Source organism: Phocoena phocoena, chromosome 3, assembly GCF_963924675.1.
Source record: "Phocoena phocoena chromosome 3, mPhoPho1.1, whole genome shotgun sequence".
NCBI classification, from domain to species: Eukaryota; Metazoa; Chordata; class Mammalia; order Artiodactyla; family Phocoenidae; genus Phocoena; species Phocoena phocoena.
Window position 1 is genome coordinate 47,820,685 of NC_089221.1, and position 14,558 is coordinate 47,835,242.

Consider the following 14,558-nt stretch of genomic DNA (forward strand, 5'->3'; position numbering starts at 1 on the left):
AACACTGGCATGCCCTGTGAACTGAGAAAGAGAAGCCATGGCATGGCAGCAACCTAAAAAGGATTCAAAAATTAATTCCAAAAAGCACTGGAATCCGCATCTACTGGGCTGGAATAGGAAGAGGAAGCTACCTTGGAGATGTTATTTGAGAGATGCCATAAAACTTCCCACATAAAATAATCTCCCTGCCCACTCTGCCACACTCATGAAATCTCCTTATTGCTCGTGCCTTTAGATAAGGCCATTTAAGACGCTCTGTTAAAATACTAATATTATCTGGACAATGTGGAATTACTTCTAGCTGCCACTAGAGCCTTCTTTCACGCTGGTCCCGCTGAGGAAACGCCTCCTGCCCTGCCTTCCTTATTGGTGGGCACATTCTTCAGGACTCAGCTTAAACATCAGCTGCCGTGTGACACTTTCCATACCCCTCCAACTGCCCTGGAAAAATTGCCTTTCTCTCCTCTGTGCCCCTTGCACTCTACCGGGCTCTGTGGCACTGAGGTCATCATCTAGAGTTACATGTAGGCAAGTTCATCTTCCTCACGGGGCTAAGGTCCCTTCAGAGTTGGAGCCGTCTTTCTTCCTCCATTGTTGCCCAGCCTAAGGCCTGGCATATTAAGGCTCTAAAAAAAAATGACTAAGTCAAAGAGCTCTAACTATTTGGATAGCTAACCAGTCTTCATAAAGAAATGTAGTGCAGCCTGGATAAGTTATGCTGAGGGCAAAGAAAGGTCAGCATCACAGTGGTGACCCTGAAGTGAGAGGGCAGTACCATGCAGGCACTAGGCTGTTTCACCAACTCCTAAAAGGTGTTTCATACAAAACCGATGCTCAATAAGCATATGAGCACAGCCGAGGAGGTGGGGGATGAAAAGAAAAGGACCCCAATAAGAAAGAAGAGGCACAGATGGAGGATATGAGGAACCAAAAATAAGCCCCCCCCTTGTATAGATTTGCTTGGATCCAGCCTACATACCTTGCCTGACAGTGATAGGATTTCACAGTGACAGGGTGGTAAAGTGGAAAAGTACCAGATAATCAGAGAAGACCAGAGTTAAGGTTTTGCATTTGTAACTGGGTACCACTCTGAACCTCAGTTTCCTCATCTGCATCTGTCTGCTCACTGGGATCTGAAAGGATTTAGTCAGAAAATACAAGTGAAATCACTGTACAAAGTGCTCATGGAATGAAAAGTATTATTTGTTTTGATCTAACCAATAAGACAAGGTAGGTGAAAAGCCACCTGCTAGTGACAATAAACATATGTAAGGAGACTGAAGGTTGGCTCCAGCAATTTAGTTGGCACAATGCCTACCAAAATTTCTTGAGTATTTTACCAACAACCTTGATGAAATAGGTACAGACATATAACACACAAATATTGACACTAATGAAGGAAAACTTTCGTGAGCTATTGTGGATTAAACCAACTGGCATAATAATATAAACATAGGCAGACGGCAGTTCAAGTTAAGTTAGGCACATTATGATAAGCCTAGGATGAGGATAACATTTCTCAGAAAAAAGCATCTCATGATGCATTAGCACTGACTTTAAATCCACCCTGATCAGCTTTATCTTATTTGATACAGAACTGAGCTTGCCAATACGAGAAGCTGTTCCACTCAGAAGAAAAAGAGATGTAGATACGAAAATAAGCACAAGGCAATAAGGGGCCAAGTGTGGAAAATGGTTTAAAAAAAAAAATTACAGAACGCTAGAAATGGAAGCGACCCTTACAAATAGTTACTGAGTCCAAGCTCATACTGCTCACCACATTACAGGCCAATAAACCAAGGGACAAGTTGTTGGGGGCAAGGAATAATGACTTTATTTGCAAAGCCAGCAGACCGAGAAGATAGTGGACTCATGTCCCAAAGAACCATCTTGCCTGAGTTAGAATTCAGGCTTCTTTTATACTAAAAGGGGAGGGAGTCAAGTCAAACATTTCCTGGTTCAGGCCCGCCTCCGAAGGGGATGTGTTAATTTCCTTCCTCCCGCATTCATTCACAGGTGGGCCTGGTGTTTTCTATGAGCTAAACAAAGGTATTTTAGCTTAATGCTTTATTACCTGGGAGGCAGTGTTCCCAGAGATGGGCCAGTATGTATAGTTTAAGCTTATAGGCAACATCCCTTTAGTGATCAACTTGTAACAGAATACAAAGTTTCTCCCCTATTACAAAATCACCTAATCAAAAGACCATCATCTCTACCCATAGGACCAGTTTCACTAACATGGGTCATTCAACATTTTTTTTTTTGGTTATCCAATACTTAGTTGTAGGACCTGCACACTCCACTGGCTCCTCCACTCTCAGCAACTGATATCTTCCTGTCCCTGGAAGACGCTGGAGTCTGTGACCTGCGAAATGTAATCCCTTCCGTTCACTGAGGAGCAAACCCAAGCCCAGAAAGGTTGTGACTTGCTCAAGGCCACTTGCCCAACTGTTTACTGGTAGTGCTAGAATTTAAAATCTAAATATTCTCATTTCTAACCAATACTGGTGCTACAAATTCTAGCAGGAAGGACCCTTGGGTAATAATTTAGTTGGAAAGAAGGGACTAAGCATCTTGCTTAATCACATTTGTTTCAGGTGAGGGAAATGAAAGCCTCCCCAAGCTATCCTGTGCCATCACTGCTGTTGCCAACACACTGATTAACTCAGTAACCTCTAAGATGTTTTCTGGGCTATGCTTGTTTGGCTGCCTATAGTATGTTGACATCAACAACTCCAAAGGCATTATTGAAAACACATGTTTTATCCCAGATCTCCATCTCTGAATTTATTATGAAGAGCTTGGTTTAGAGATCAAAAGATTAGCTCAATCTCAGTAATGAGAGTAAAACAAGATTTATTTTAAGGAAAGAGGACAGGCACAGTTATCCCCACGCTGAAGGCAGCTAAGGCAAGCGACGGACATGCACAAAATTATCCTACCTCTGGGGGGTTTCTCAACCTCAATTTTGCCAGCAATTCTTTTTTCACTTTAAAGTCTAATAATCTGACATTTATCCCAAGTTATCTGCTGCTGTATTTAGATAACGTCTCATATTTACCATTTATAGCTCACTTTTGGAGAGTATTTAGCAAGCCTTCTGAACAGAAGCCTTCTGAAGCTTTGTGGGTAAATATGGTAATAGAGGAGCCAAAATATTACAGAATACTTTATTACAGAAACTTTTGTTGCAACAGAGATGACTGATTTTTAAGTTTCTTCTTCCCATGATTAATGGCTTACTAATTATACAAAATATACTTGACTTTTAAATAAAATCCTTAGTTTTTCCTTTTGGTACAATAATTACCAACACAAGACTGACCCCTACTGGGAATATCTGTCCTTGTTACATGGATCATGACTTGGGAAAAGTGAAACAGCCTAAACCGGACACTTCTAGGGCCTTAATAGATTATTGAATTCAATTCTCTGTGAAAAGGTAAGAGGGAGAACTTTTTGAAATCAAAATCATCTTTAAGCAGTTGTGTCTAATTATACTTGGTGTTTTTTTTTTTACATCTTTATTGGAGTATAATTGCTTTACAATGGTGTGTTAGTTTCTGCTTTATAACAAAGTGAATCAGTTATACATATACATATGTTCCCGTATCTCTTCCCTCTTGCGTCTCCCTCTCTCCCACCCTCCCTATCCCACCCCTCCAGGCGGTCACAAAGCACTGAGCTGATCTCCCTGTGCTATGCGGCTGCTTCCCACTAGCTATCTATTTTACGTTTGGTAGTGTATATATGTCCATGCCTCTCTCTCGCTTTGTCACAGCTTACCTTTCCCCCTCCCCATATCCTCAAGTCCATTCTCTAGTAGGTCTGTGTCTTTATTCCTGTCTTACCCTTAGGTTCTTCATGACATTTTTTTTTCTTAAATTCCACATATGTATGTTAATAGTAGAAAGTTTTAAGAAATTTACAAATGATGTCAATATATGTTTTTTATTAGTAATGTTAATTAAATGTTAATTTGTCAGTAAATGTTACTTATTGCTTCAGATAATTATTAAGAGTTCAAACACTGAAGCAATATTACCCAGTCAGACTTGACCACCCTGTACATTCTTTAGAAAAGTCTTAAAATCTTTTCTAAGTGGGCTTCCCTGGTGGTGCAGTGGTTGAGAGTCCGCCTGCTGATGCAGGGGACACGGGTTCGTGCCCCGGTCCGGGAAGATCCCACATGCCGCAGAGCAGCTGGGCCCACGAGCCATGGCTGCTGAGCCTGCGCGTCCGGAGCCTGTGCTCCGCAACGGAAGAGGCCACAACAATGAGAGGCCCACGTACTGAAAAGAAAAAAAAAAAATCTTTTCTAAGTAACAAAAAGCTTTTAAAAGATTGGAGTCTTTTAGGCCAAACTTGCATATGGACAAAAACCCAGGTTTAATAAATTATGCAGAATCAGTAAGCAAGAAGGCTGATTTCATTTTATATTTTCCTCTGTGCCTCATATTATGGTCTGTTTTCAGATCTCATGTGAAGTAGTTTTCAGTCACGTGATTCTAATCTTCAAAACAGCTTTCCATGGTTTGACTTGGTTGGTTTTTTTCTTAATAACTGAGTCAAATACACGTGATTCTAAAACATACATCTATAAATAAAGATATCAGTTAACTAGAGATAAACTGGACTCATGGGCTCTCAGAAAGTCAGAGAGTGCATTTTATCCCAGCCTAACTATTTTTAGCAATAAACTGCTCTGCTATCATGGTAAGTTATCACCGTTGCCAAGATCCTTCAAAAGGTCACAAGTTCTTAGTGGTAACAGTTAAGCAAAAGGCCTCCTTATTCCCATGTTGGATTAGCCTTACAACTGATCAAAATAAAACTACTTTAATTTAAAAAATCAATTACAGTTTACTTATTTCTTATGAAAATAACCTTTAGTCCTCTTTTTTTTTTATTAATAAGTCTTTGTTTTACTAGACTACTCAAGAAGACCACCATGTTATTACCATCAGAGAGGTGCTAGCAGTAACATATAAAACTTGCGGGGGCTGGGAGAGCGAGGAATAACTTCCATTACATTCTCTACAAGAGGCTCCGAATGCTATGAACGTTCTCAGTTCTGGCCAGGGGCCCCAAAAGAGGTATTATAAAGTGAAGAGACCTAGCCAAATACATATATTATTTTTTATTTCGAAATAGGCACAGTTTATGGAAAATATAATATATTCTAGATCCTTGAAGCAAACGATTCACATAACAGTTCTCCAAGATGGAATTTATAAAAACTGTAAATAGATTTTTAACTAAATCTTAAATTCACTAGAAATGATGGAACTTATGTAGCAACAGAAACATGCACTAAACAACTGAAAGTGACATTTTTTATTAGGCTAGTACCCTTTTATCCCATTATTCTTCCCATTTTATTTCCTCAAGTTGAAAGTTTGAGCATTAAGGTTAAACAGACACTGAAACACAAAAAAGTCCATCAGAAGTTACTCATTACATCATTAAATTAGTGAATATATCCTCCACTTATTCCAGGCATGTATTTTTTCTACGAAATTCAATAATAAATGCATTCCCAAGTTGGTACAAATAAGTAAATTCTCTGTTTATGAATGTGGTACCAGATCCCAAATTTCAAATTACTTGAATACCCAGGAGCAAATAATTTCTCTAAGGCTTGATAATCATAGTTTATATTTTACAGTAATTTGTTCGTGTGGAAGACCCGATATGCAATGATGTCAAGGTATTATCCTTTTTTGCAGGTATATAGTGTTAAGAAGAAAGGAAATGCAAGAATGTTTCCAAGTGCCATAAAATTAGAATATCCTATGTCTCATTCTGAAGTGAATACTTCAAATTTAGGCAAATACTATGATGATGGCTAGACACACAGCTGAATTGCCTCTTAATACTGACTTTAGCAGGTAATAACACTCTTACTTTACTCCAGGATTTTAACGTTTGCAGGGCTTTGTTCTTGAGGGTAAAAATAAACATATAAGTTGATACAGCCATGCCCATTTAGTAAAGAGCCATTTTAACTGATTCCTCTTTTAATCATGATAAAAGATTTTTGTGACATTCCAAACATGGGAATATTTAGTTTCCTCTTCTTGTACATAAACAGTTCACAAATACTGGCTCTTTTTAAGTTATATTTCCTATAAAAAGGTACAGAAACCCTCTTCTAGAGGCGGGAATCAGAATCAAGCTCCTGGACAACACAAATGTTAAGTCATGACCCATATGTCTATTACATTTGCTAGACCCCAGATATGACTTCCCTGAAGGCAGATGCAGAAACACAAAGATGTGTGAGAAATCAGAGTGATGAATGACTGAATTTCATCACCATGCTCACACATGTGGTATATTCAACCTTAAAAAATTGCTGTATTGCTCTCAGATTTTCTATACGGAACACTCACTTGATAAATTCCTTATCATAATCTCTCAGAGCACTGATAATCTATAGGATATTTTCTACTCATCATACCTAAAAGTAAAAGCAATTACACATAAAAATTAAAAATACCTTAAAAATCATACCTACAGGGGCTTCCCTGGTGGCACAGTGGTTGAGAGTCTGCCTGCCGATGCAGGGGACATGGGTTCGTGCCCCGGTCCGGGAGGATCCCACATGCCGCAGAGCGGCTGGGCCCATGAGCCGTGGCCACGGAGCCTGCGCGTCCGGAGCCTGTGCTCCGCAACGGGAGAGGCCACAGCAGTGAGAGGCCCGCGTAACAAAAAAAAAAAAAAAAAAATCATACCTACAAGTAAAGCAAATACATGATTGCATCCACAGAGCTTCAAAGAAATACTTTGTTTTCATCACTGCTGCAAATTTTTTGTGGGAATTTGTCGGAAATGCAATGAAAAAACTTCAGCAGATATCTGTAGACAGTGACCAGAAGAAACTGGAAGTGAATTCAGCAAAATGCTAGGTCAAGACAACGAAAACACTGCAAATCAAAAAGAAATTTGAGATATTAAATTTTAGAAAAGTATAGGCTGAAAAATAACATGTGAGCTTATAAGTAAGACCTAAAAAGTGCCCATAAAAATATAAAACAGTTCTCATTAGGAGACAATAAGACATCTTAGCGAGGAGCCTGGGCTGTGCAGTCAGAAAGAGCCAGCTGTGACTGCCTATTATGTTACTACTCACAAGATGGGTAGTCTTGGGGAAATTATCCAGTCTTAACTGAGTCTCTGTTTCCTGAGCTGTAAATGGATATAAACTCCATAATAGCGGATATAAGCATTTAATAGGAAACTAGACATACCTAAAGGGAAAAGTGCTGAAAAGGAAGGAAGACTGAAGAAATTATCCATAATGCAGCACAGAAAGACAAACTATAGAAGCTAGAGGTTAAAACAGAAGATGGAAAAGATCTAAAATAGTTTAATTAGAGATTCAAAAACAGAGTTGAGATTGTGACAAAGGCAATATTTAAAGTGACAAAGGACTTCAATCCTCTTAAGAGGCCCCACAAATCCCAAGTAGAATAATTGTTTAAAAAGCACATCATGTAAATTAGATACAGCATCATGAACTGCAGACCACCCAAGACAATGAGAAAATCTGAAAAAGCAGCCTGCCAAAAAAAGATACATTATCTGCAGAGCAATGACAATTAGAGTGGCAGTTGACTTCTCACGTAACAACAGAAACCAGCTAACAAAGGAATGATAACTACAATGTACGGAAATAAAACAACTATCAACCTAGAATTCTACATGCAGCAGAAATACCTTTAAAGAACGAGGGCATTCTTTATACTGAATGTACACTTAAAAATGGTTAAAATGGGGCTTCCCTGGTGGCACAGTGGTTGAGAGTCCACCTGCTGATGCAGGGGACACGGGTTCGTGCCCCAGTCCGGGAAGATCCCACATGCCGCAGAGCAGCTGGGCCCGTGAGCCATGGCCGCTGAGCCTGAGCGTCCGGAGCCTGTGCTCCGCAATGGGAGAGGCCACAACAGTGAGAGGCCCACGTACCCCCCCCAAAAAAAGGTTAAAATGGCCAGTTTTACGTTATATATAGTTTACCACAACTTAAAAAAATTTTAAATGTCACATACCAAAAACCATTTAATTATGGTGCTAACCACACTTTAAAGGGGTTAATTGTATGGTGTGTGAATTCTATCACAATGAAGCTGTTTTAAAAAAGAATAATAGCAAAATAAAATGTTTTCAGACTAACAAAAACCAACAAACCCTTACTAAAGATAAATTCTAAAGAATGTACTTTCAGAAGGAAAAAAAGTGGTAAAGTATGTAGATAAGCCTATTAAACAAGGACTGTACGTAATAACACGTTATGAGGCTTTAAAACAACAAAAATAAATATATTACAACAATAATATCTAATTTGGGAGGGTGTTCTTAGTGTTTTCAACTCCCAGAAGAGTCTGAGGAGGGTTAAAAGGTAATGACTAACTTTAAACTTTGATAAATTAGTATGCAAGATGTAATTTCTAGGGATCCAATAAGATTAGAAACAGAGTGTCTAAGTTTCAAATTAGTAGAAGAAAACATGAAATTATTTAACTCCAAACAAAGGCAAGGAAGTGGAGACAAAGTGTTAGAAAATTCAACAAAGACTTATACCAAAATATAATTATATGAAATACAATTTGTCTAAATGTTACAATTAAAAATAAAGATTATCAAGTTGGCTTCTTAAAAAAAATATTCCAACTGTATACTGTTTATAAGGTACAAAACTAAAATATAAGAATGCACAAAGATTGCAAACAAATGCATCACTAAAGATAAGGAGTGACCTTTCACAATGGTTTAAAAAAAAGCAAAAGAGGGAAGGATGCAGGGATGTAGGGAAGAAAGAAGTATAAACTGTATTGTATCTATTGATTCATAATAAATCACCCTAGATTAAATGGCTTAAAGCAACAAACATTATCTCATATTTTCTGTGGGTCCAGAATTCAGAAACAGTTTAGCTGAATCTCTCACAGGCTGCAATCAAGGTGTCAGCTAAGGCTACCTTTATCTCAAGGCTCAACTAAGGGAGAATCCACTTCCAACATCACTCACGTCAGGACTTCCCTGGTAGTCCAGTGGTTAAGACTCCACACTTCCACTCCAGGGGGCGCGGGGTGGATCCCTGGTCAGGGGTGCAGCCCCAAAAAATCAAAACCAAAACAACATCACTCACATGGCTGTTGGCAGGCGTCAGTAGATCCACTTCCAAGATCACTCATACCGCTGTTGGCAGGCCTTCTGTCCTCACTGGCTATTCAGCAGAGATGTCAGTTCCTTGCCTGAGGGGCCTCTCCATAGGGCAGCTCACAAGAGGGAAGCTGGCTTCCCTCAGAGGAAGCCCGGGAGAGAACAAGAGAGAGGGCCAGCAAGATGGAAGCCAGAGTCTTTGTGATCTAATCTCAAAAGTGATATCCCATCCCTTTTGCCATATTCTACTTGTTAAAACTGTGTCATGAGATCCAAGGTCACACACTCAAGGAGAGGAGATTACACAAGGGCATAAACACCAAAAGGCAGGGATCACTGGGGACATTTTAGATGCTGTCAACCACAGAAATGAAAAACAAAAAGTGTCATTGTTTGCTTATGATGTGGTGAATGCAGAAGAATCACACTAGAGTGAATGGGGAAGTCTAGCAAGCTTGTTGGGTACAAAAATCTGGACACAAATATCAGTTTATACTATATATAAGCAACAAACAGAAAATGGAAATTTAAAAATAACCCCATTGGACTTCCCTGGTGGCACAGTGGTTAAGAATCTGCCTACCAGTGCAGGGGACAAGGGTTCGAGCCCTGGTCCAGGAAGATCCCACATGCCATGGAGCAACTAAGCCCGTGTGCCACAACTACTGAGCCTGCGCTCTAGAGCTCGTGAGCCACAACTACTGAGCCCGCATGCCACAACTACTGAAGCCTGTGCGCCTAGAGCCCACGCTCGGCAACAAGAGAAGCCACCGCAATGAGAAGCCCACGCACCGCAATGAAGACCCAATGCAGCCAAAACTTAAATAAATAAAAATTAAAATATATATATATATATATAGAAAAAAATAAATAACCACTTACCATAGGAGCAAACAGTTAAATAACTGTTGAAGCTAGGGTTGGGTACTATTATCTTTACCTTTTCATATATTTGAAAATTTTGGGACTTTCCTGGTGGTCCAGTGGTTAAGACTCTGTGCTTCCACTGCAAGGGGCACAGGTTCAATCCCTGGTCAGGGAAGTTCCGCATGCCATGCAGTGCAGCCAAAAAAAAAAAGAAAAATTTGATATTAACTTTTTTTTTAAGTATCAAATATCTGGAAACAAATCTAACAAAAGATTTGCAAATGTTTACAGAGAAATTTAAATTTTTTTCTCATTTATTCTAAACAAATGGAGGGATAATGCATGTCCACGGACTAGAAGACTCAATATCATACAGACTGCAATTCTCTCCACATAGAGTTATAAGTTCAATACAATCAAAATCAAAATCTCAACTGTGTGTGTGTGTGTGTGTGTGTGTGTGTGTGTGTGTAGCCTAACAAGCTGATATTAAAATTTGAAAAGTGAAAAAAGTCCAAAAAAATGTGGGAAAAGTCTTCAGCCATATTAATAACACAAAGTAAAACCATAATGAGATGCCATTATACATCCACCACACTGACAATTCAAACTGCCAATAGCAAGTTTTGGTGAGGATTGTTAAGTAACAGGAACTCTTATACACTGCTGATGGGCTGTTAATTGGCACACCCACTTTGAAAAACTGGTTTTATCTGCTCCTCAAGTTCACATGTAGGTGGTGGTTATGTTTTATGATCTCTCCATAAGTATGTGATATTTAACAGTAAAGTAAGTAAACTTAAGGGTAAAAAAAGAAAACAGTAACATAGATTCCCAAAGATGAGCAACAGAAGAGGAGACTCCGGAAAGTAAATTCTACCTCAGGGAACAAATAGAGCAGAAAGTAGATTTATTATTTGCTCTAAACAGAATTCCAAGGTCTAAGAATAAAATCCTGAAACACTAGAAATCTCCCATTACTTTCCACACTTGCATGATAAGGGGTACTCAAATCAATAGGAATACTTATTTCCATCTTTGAAGAGGAAGTCCACTGCAGGAGGCACTCTGCTATGAAAGAACAGAGTGGGGGTCTCAAGTGCAAGTAAAATTCAGTCCAAAGAGCAGAGCAAGCCAATTAATGAGTGCCGCTCTTAGCTTTTTGGGTAATCAGTCTCAAAAGAAGCATTCCAGCTGCTCCATAATTTAAGTGTACCACTATTTGCAAGAGGGCAGAGCAAAGCAAAAGAAATGGACAAAGCACCTCCTAAAGTCTAGTACTAAAGCCCAAAACTCACTTCTTATTTTATCATAGAAATAAATGATTGATGTGAGAACATTAGCTAAGGTGATGACGTTTAGCATCTGAAGATGCTCTCTGACTGACCTAAATATATATATTCTTTTTCTTTAATTTTATCTATTTATTTTATTTATTTTTGGCCGTGTTGGGTCTGAGTTGCCACACGCAGGATCTTCGTTGAGGCATGTGGGATCTTTCATTGCGGTGTGTGGTCTCTTCATTGTGGTACGTGGGCTTCTCTCTAGTTGTGGCTCACAGGTTCCAGAGCGCATCGTCTCTGTAGTTGTGGCACGCGGGCTTAGTTTCCCTGCGGCATGTGGGATCTTAGTTCCCTGACCAGGGATTGAACTCACGTCCCCTGCATTGTAAGGCGGATTCTTTACCAATGGACCACCAGGGAACTCCCTGACCTAAATAAGTGCCAAAAAAGAAACACCATGTACAGTATTAAAAAGAACAGTATTTATTTACATTCCATTTACTTTCAAAAGGATGAGGAGCTGGGGAAAATATATTGATACTTATGAAGGAAGTAGTCTCATTTTACTTAACCCATTTGTGTTTTTCATGAAACAACAAAGATTTGACTTAGAATCACAGGACTAATGAGACCAAAAGAATTTATCCAGTTCAATTTTCCATCTTTAGCCAAGACTGAAATTATACCACTGCAGGCAGATGAAAATCTACTTCACTTACAAGTAAACACCAACTAATACATACATCATAAAAGAACTAGCTTTCATAAAATCTGGCATAGCACCCAACAGACCTGCAATAAAAGACACAGCCATTGTAATAAAGAACATTAAGAATCTTTGTGCAACAGTGAAAAGCAATTTATACAGCAGAAATCACAATTGGCTATTAGGTCAATAGCATCACAGTAACAGGACCCAGTGTCGTTCTTATTCAAACATATACACTATTTTTCAGTCTTGGTTATCACAAAGACATCAGTATCTAGGATGTACACACAAATATTTTATAAACACCATAGGAAACAACAAATAAAAAAATGAAAATACCCTTACATTTTGTAACAAATTAAAAATGTTAACTTTACCACTATATATTTGTCTCATTATTTTTAATTGGTTTGTACACTTTAAAAACAGCATTGAGTTTTATAAAAATACTGATAATGGCTCAACATTTTTTGAAGTCAGGAAATCTTTATAATTCAGTAGTCTGTGGTTTACGTGCTTCTTTCTTCCACCACCATACTCCTCTAACCACCTATTTACTCAAAAGCAACAGCAACAACAGAGGTCTTTAACAGCTATCCAAGTATTACATACGAAAACTTCTAGTTCTTTGAAATGGTTGGAAGGGGTTTTTTAGTGCCCACATCAGCAGCTGTGGTTTTGCTTTAGGTTTTTCAGGAAACAGAAGTGCTTCACTTTCTGGTGTAGGAAATCGTTCTTGGTAGACTTCAGGATAGGACTTTTGAAACTAAAAATAAAAAAAAAAGGATCCAAGAAGTGTCAAAAAACAAATGAAAGTCAATAAAATTGGGGACTGTAATTTTTGTTTGTTTGTTTTTGTTTTATTTTTTTTGGCGGTACGCGGGCCTCTCCCGTTGCGGAGCACAGACTCTGGACACGCAGGCTCATCGGCCATGGCTCACAGGCCCAGCCGCTCCGCAGCACGTGGGATATTCCCCAACCGGGGCACGAACCCGTGTCCCCTGCATCGGCAGGCGGACTCTCAACCACTGCGCCACCAGGAAAGCCCTGGGCACTGTAATTTAAAAATAAGTTTCTGATGCAATACTTCCCTATTTTTGTTTTGTTTTAGTGTTTACTGCTTTCCATCAGAAAAGAAAATAAGAAGAAAACAGATCACAAGTTCACTTCAACACAAATCCATTTCTTTTTGTTAAATCATTGGATTGCACTTTCAATAGATTGGATTCATCTTTAATTTGATCTAATCTTCCAAAAAACTCACTTTAGTCATACTTCTTTAAATTTCTCCCCTGCCAACTATAAACACAACTCCCTTCTAAAATATTCACAAGTAATTCTGACTTACATTCTACACAGTCAAAGAAAATCTGGGCCCAACAACATTTCCCCATCTCCCTGCTTCCCCAGCTTAGCTCCACCTGCTTCTACCCAAATGGAAGAGAAAACATGCTGGTATACATTACTTTACAAAAAGCTTACAGAGAAGCAATATGGTTTTCCTTTGATCGTCACCACTGAACTCTTCTCCAAAATTACTCTGAGAAGAACAGGATGGGAATCTAGAACCTTTGTGCTTTGTGTATAATCTTAGGTGGTGTGATCAGAAATCAAGCTATGCAGGATTCAGTCTTTAAAAATAAACACCATTCACTTGCTCTTGAATCAATACTTTAAAAATGATCAAGGTAGGACCTGTGTGGAAGGGGAGAGGCAGCACCTCTAAAGGAGGACCTCTGGAGCATGGAGTTCCGGAGTTCGGAGCCGCGTGGGTGACAGGGTCTTGATGCTCTGGTCGGGTGTCAGGCCTGAGCCTCTGAGGTAGAAGAGCCAAGTTCAGGACATTGGTCCACCAGAGACCTCCCAGCCCCACATAATATCAAATGGCAAAAGCTCTCCCAGAGATCTCCATCTCAATGTTAAGACCCAGCTCCACTCAATGACCAGCAAGCTACAGTGCTGGACACCCTATTCCAAACAACTAGCAAGACAGGAACACAACCCCACTCATTAGCAGAGAGGCTGCCTAAAATCATAATAAGGTCACAGACACCGCAAAACACACAACCGGACACAGTCCTGTCCACCAGAAAAACAAGATTCAGCCTCATCCACCAGAAAACAGGCACCAGTCCCCTCCACCAGGAAGCCTACACAACCCACTGAACCAACCTTACTCAATGAGAGCAGACACCAAAAACAATGGGAACTGAGAACGTGCAGCCTGCTAAAAGAAGACCCCAAACGTAGTAAGTTACACAAAATGAGAAGACAGAGAAATACACAGATGCTCCAGATGAAGGAGCAAGGTAAAAACCCACCAGACTAAACAAATGAAGAGGAAATAGGCAGTCTACCTGAAAAATAATTCAGAGTAATGATAGTAAAGATGATCCAAAATCGTGGAAATAGAATGGAGAAAATACAAGAAACATTTAACAAGGACCTAGAAGAACTAAAGAGCACACAAACAATGATGAACAACACAATAAATAAAATTAAAAATTCTCTAGAAGGAATCAATAGCAGAATAA

The 14,558-nt window shown here is 39.2% G+C and overlaps 1 protein-coding gene across 2 annotated transcripts in view; it reads right to left on the reverse strand.

Moving 5' to 3' along the window:
* Nucleotides 1–12,628: 12,628 nt before the first annotated feature.
* DEPDC1B (DEP domain containing 1B) overlaps nt 12,629–14,558 on the reverse strand; it is a 96,926-nt gene continuing 94,996 nt past the window's right edge. For both annotated transcript variants that reach the window (XM_065874085.1, XM_065874084.1), the window contains one exon: nt 12,629–12,790. In XM_065874085.1, coding sequence (XP_065730157.1) covers nt 12,629–12,790 — 162 coding nt within the window. The remainder of the gene's footprint in view (nt 12,791–14,558) is intronic.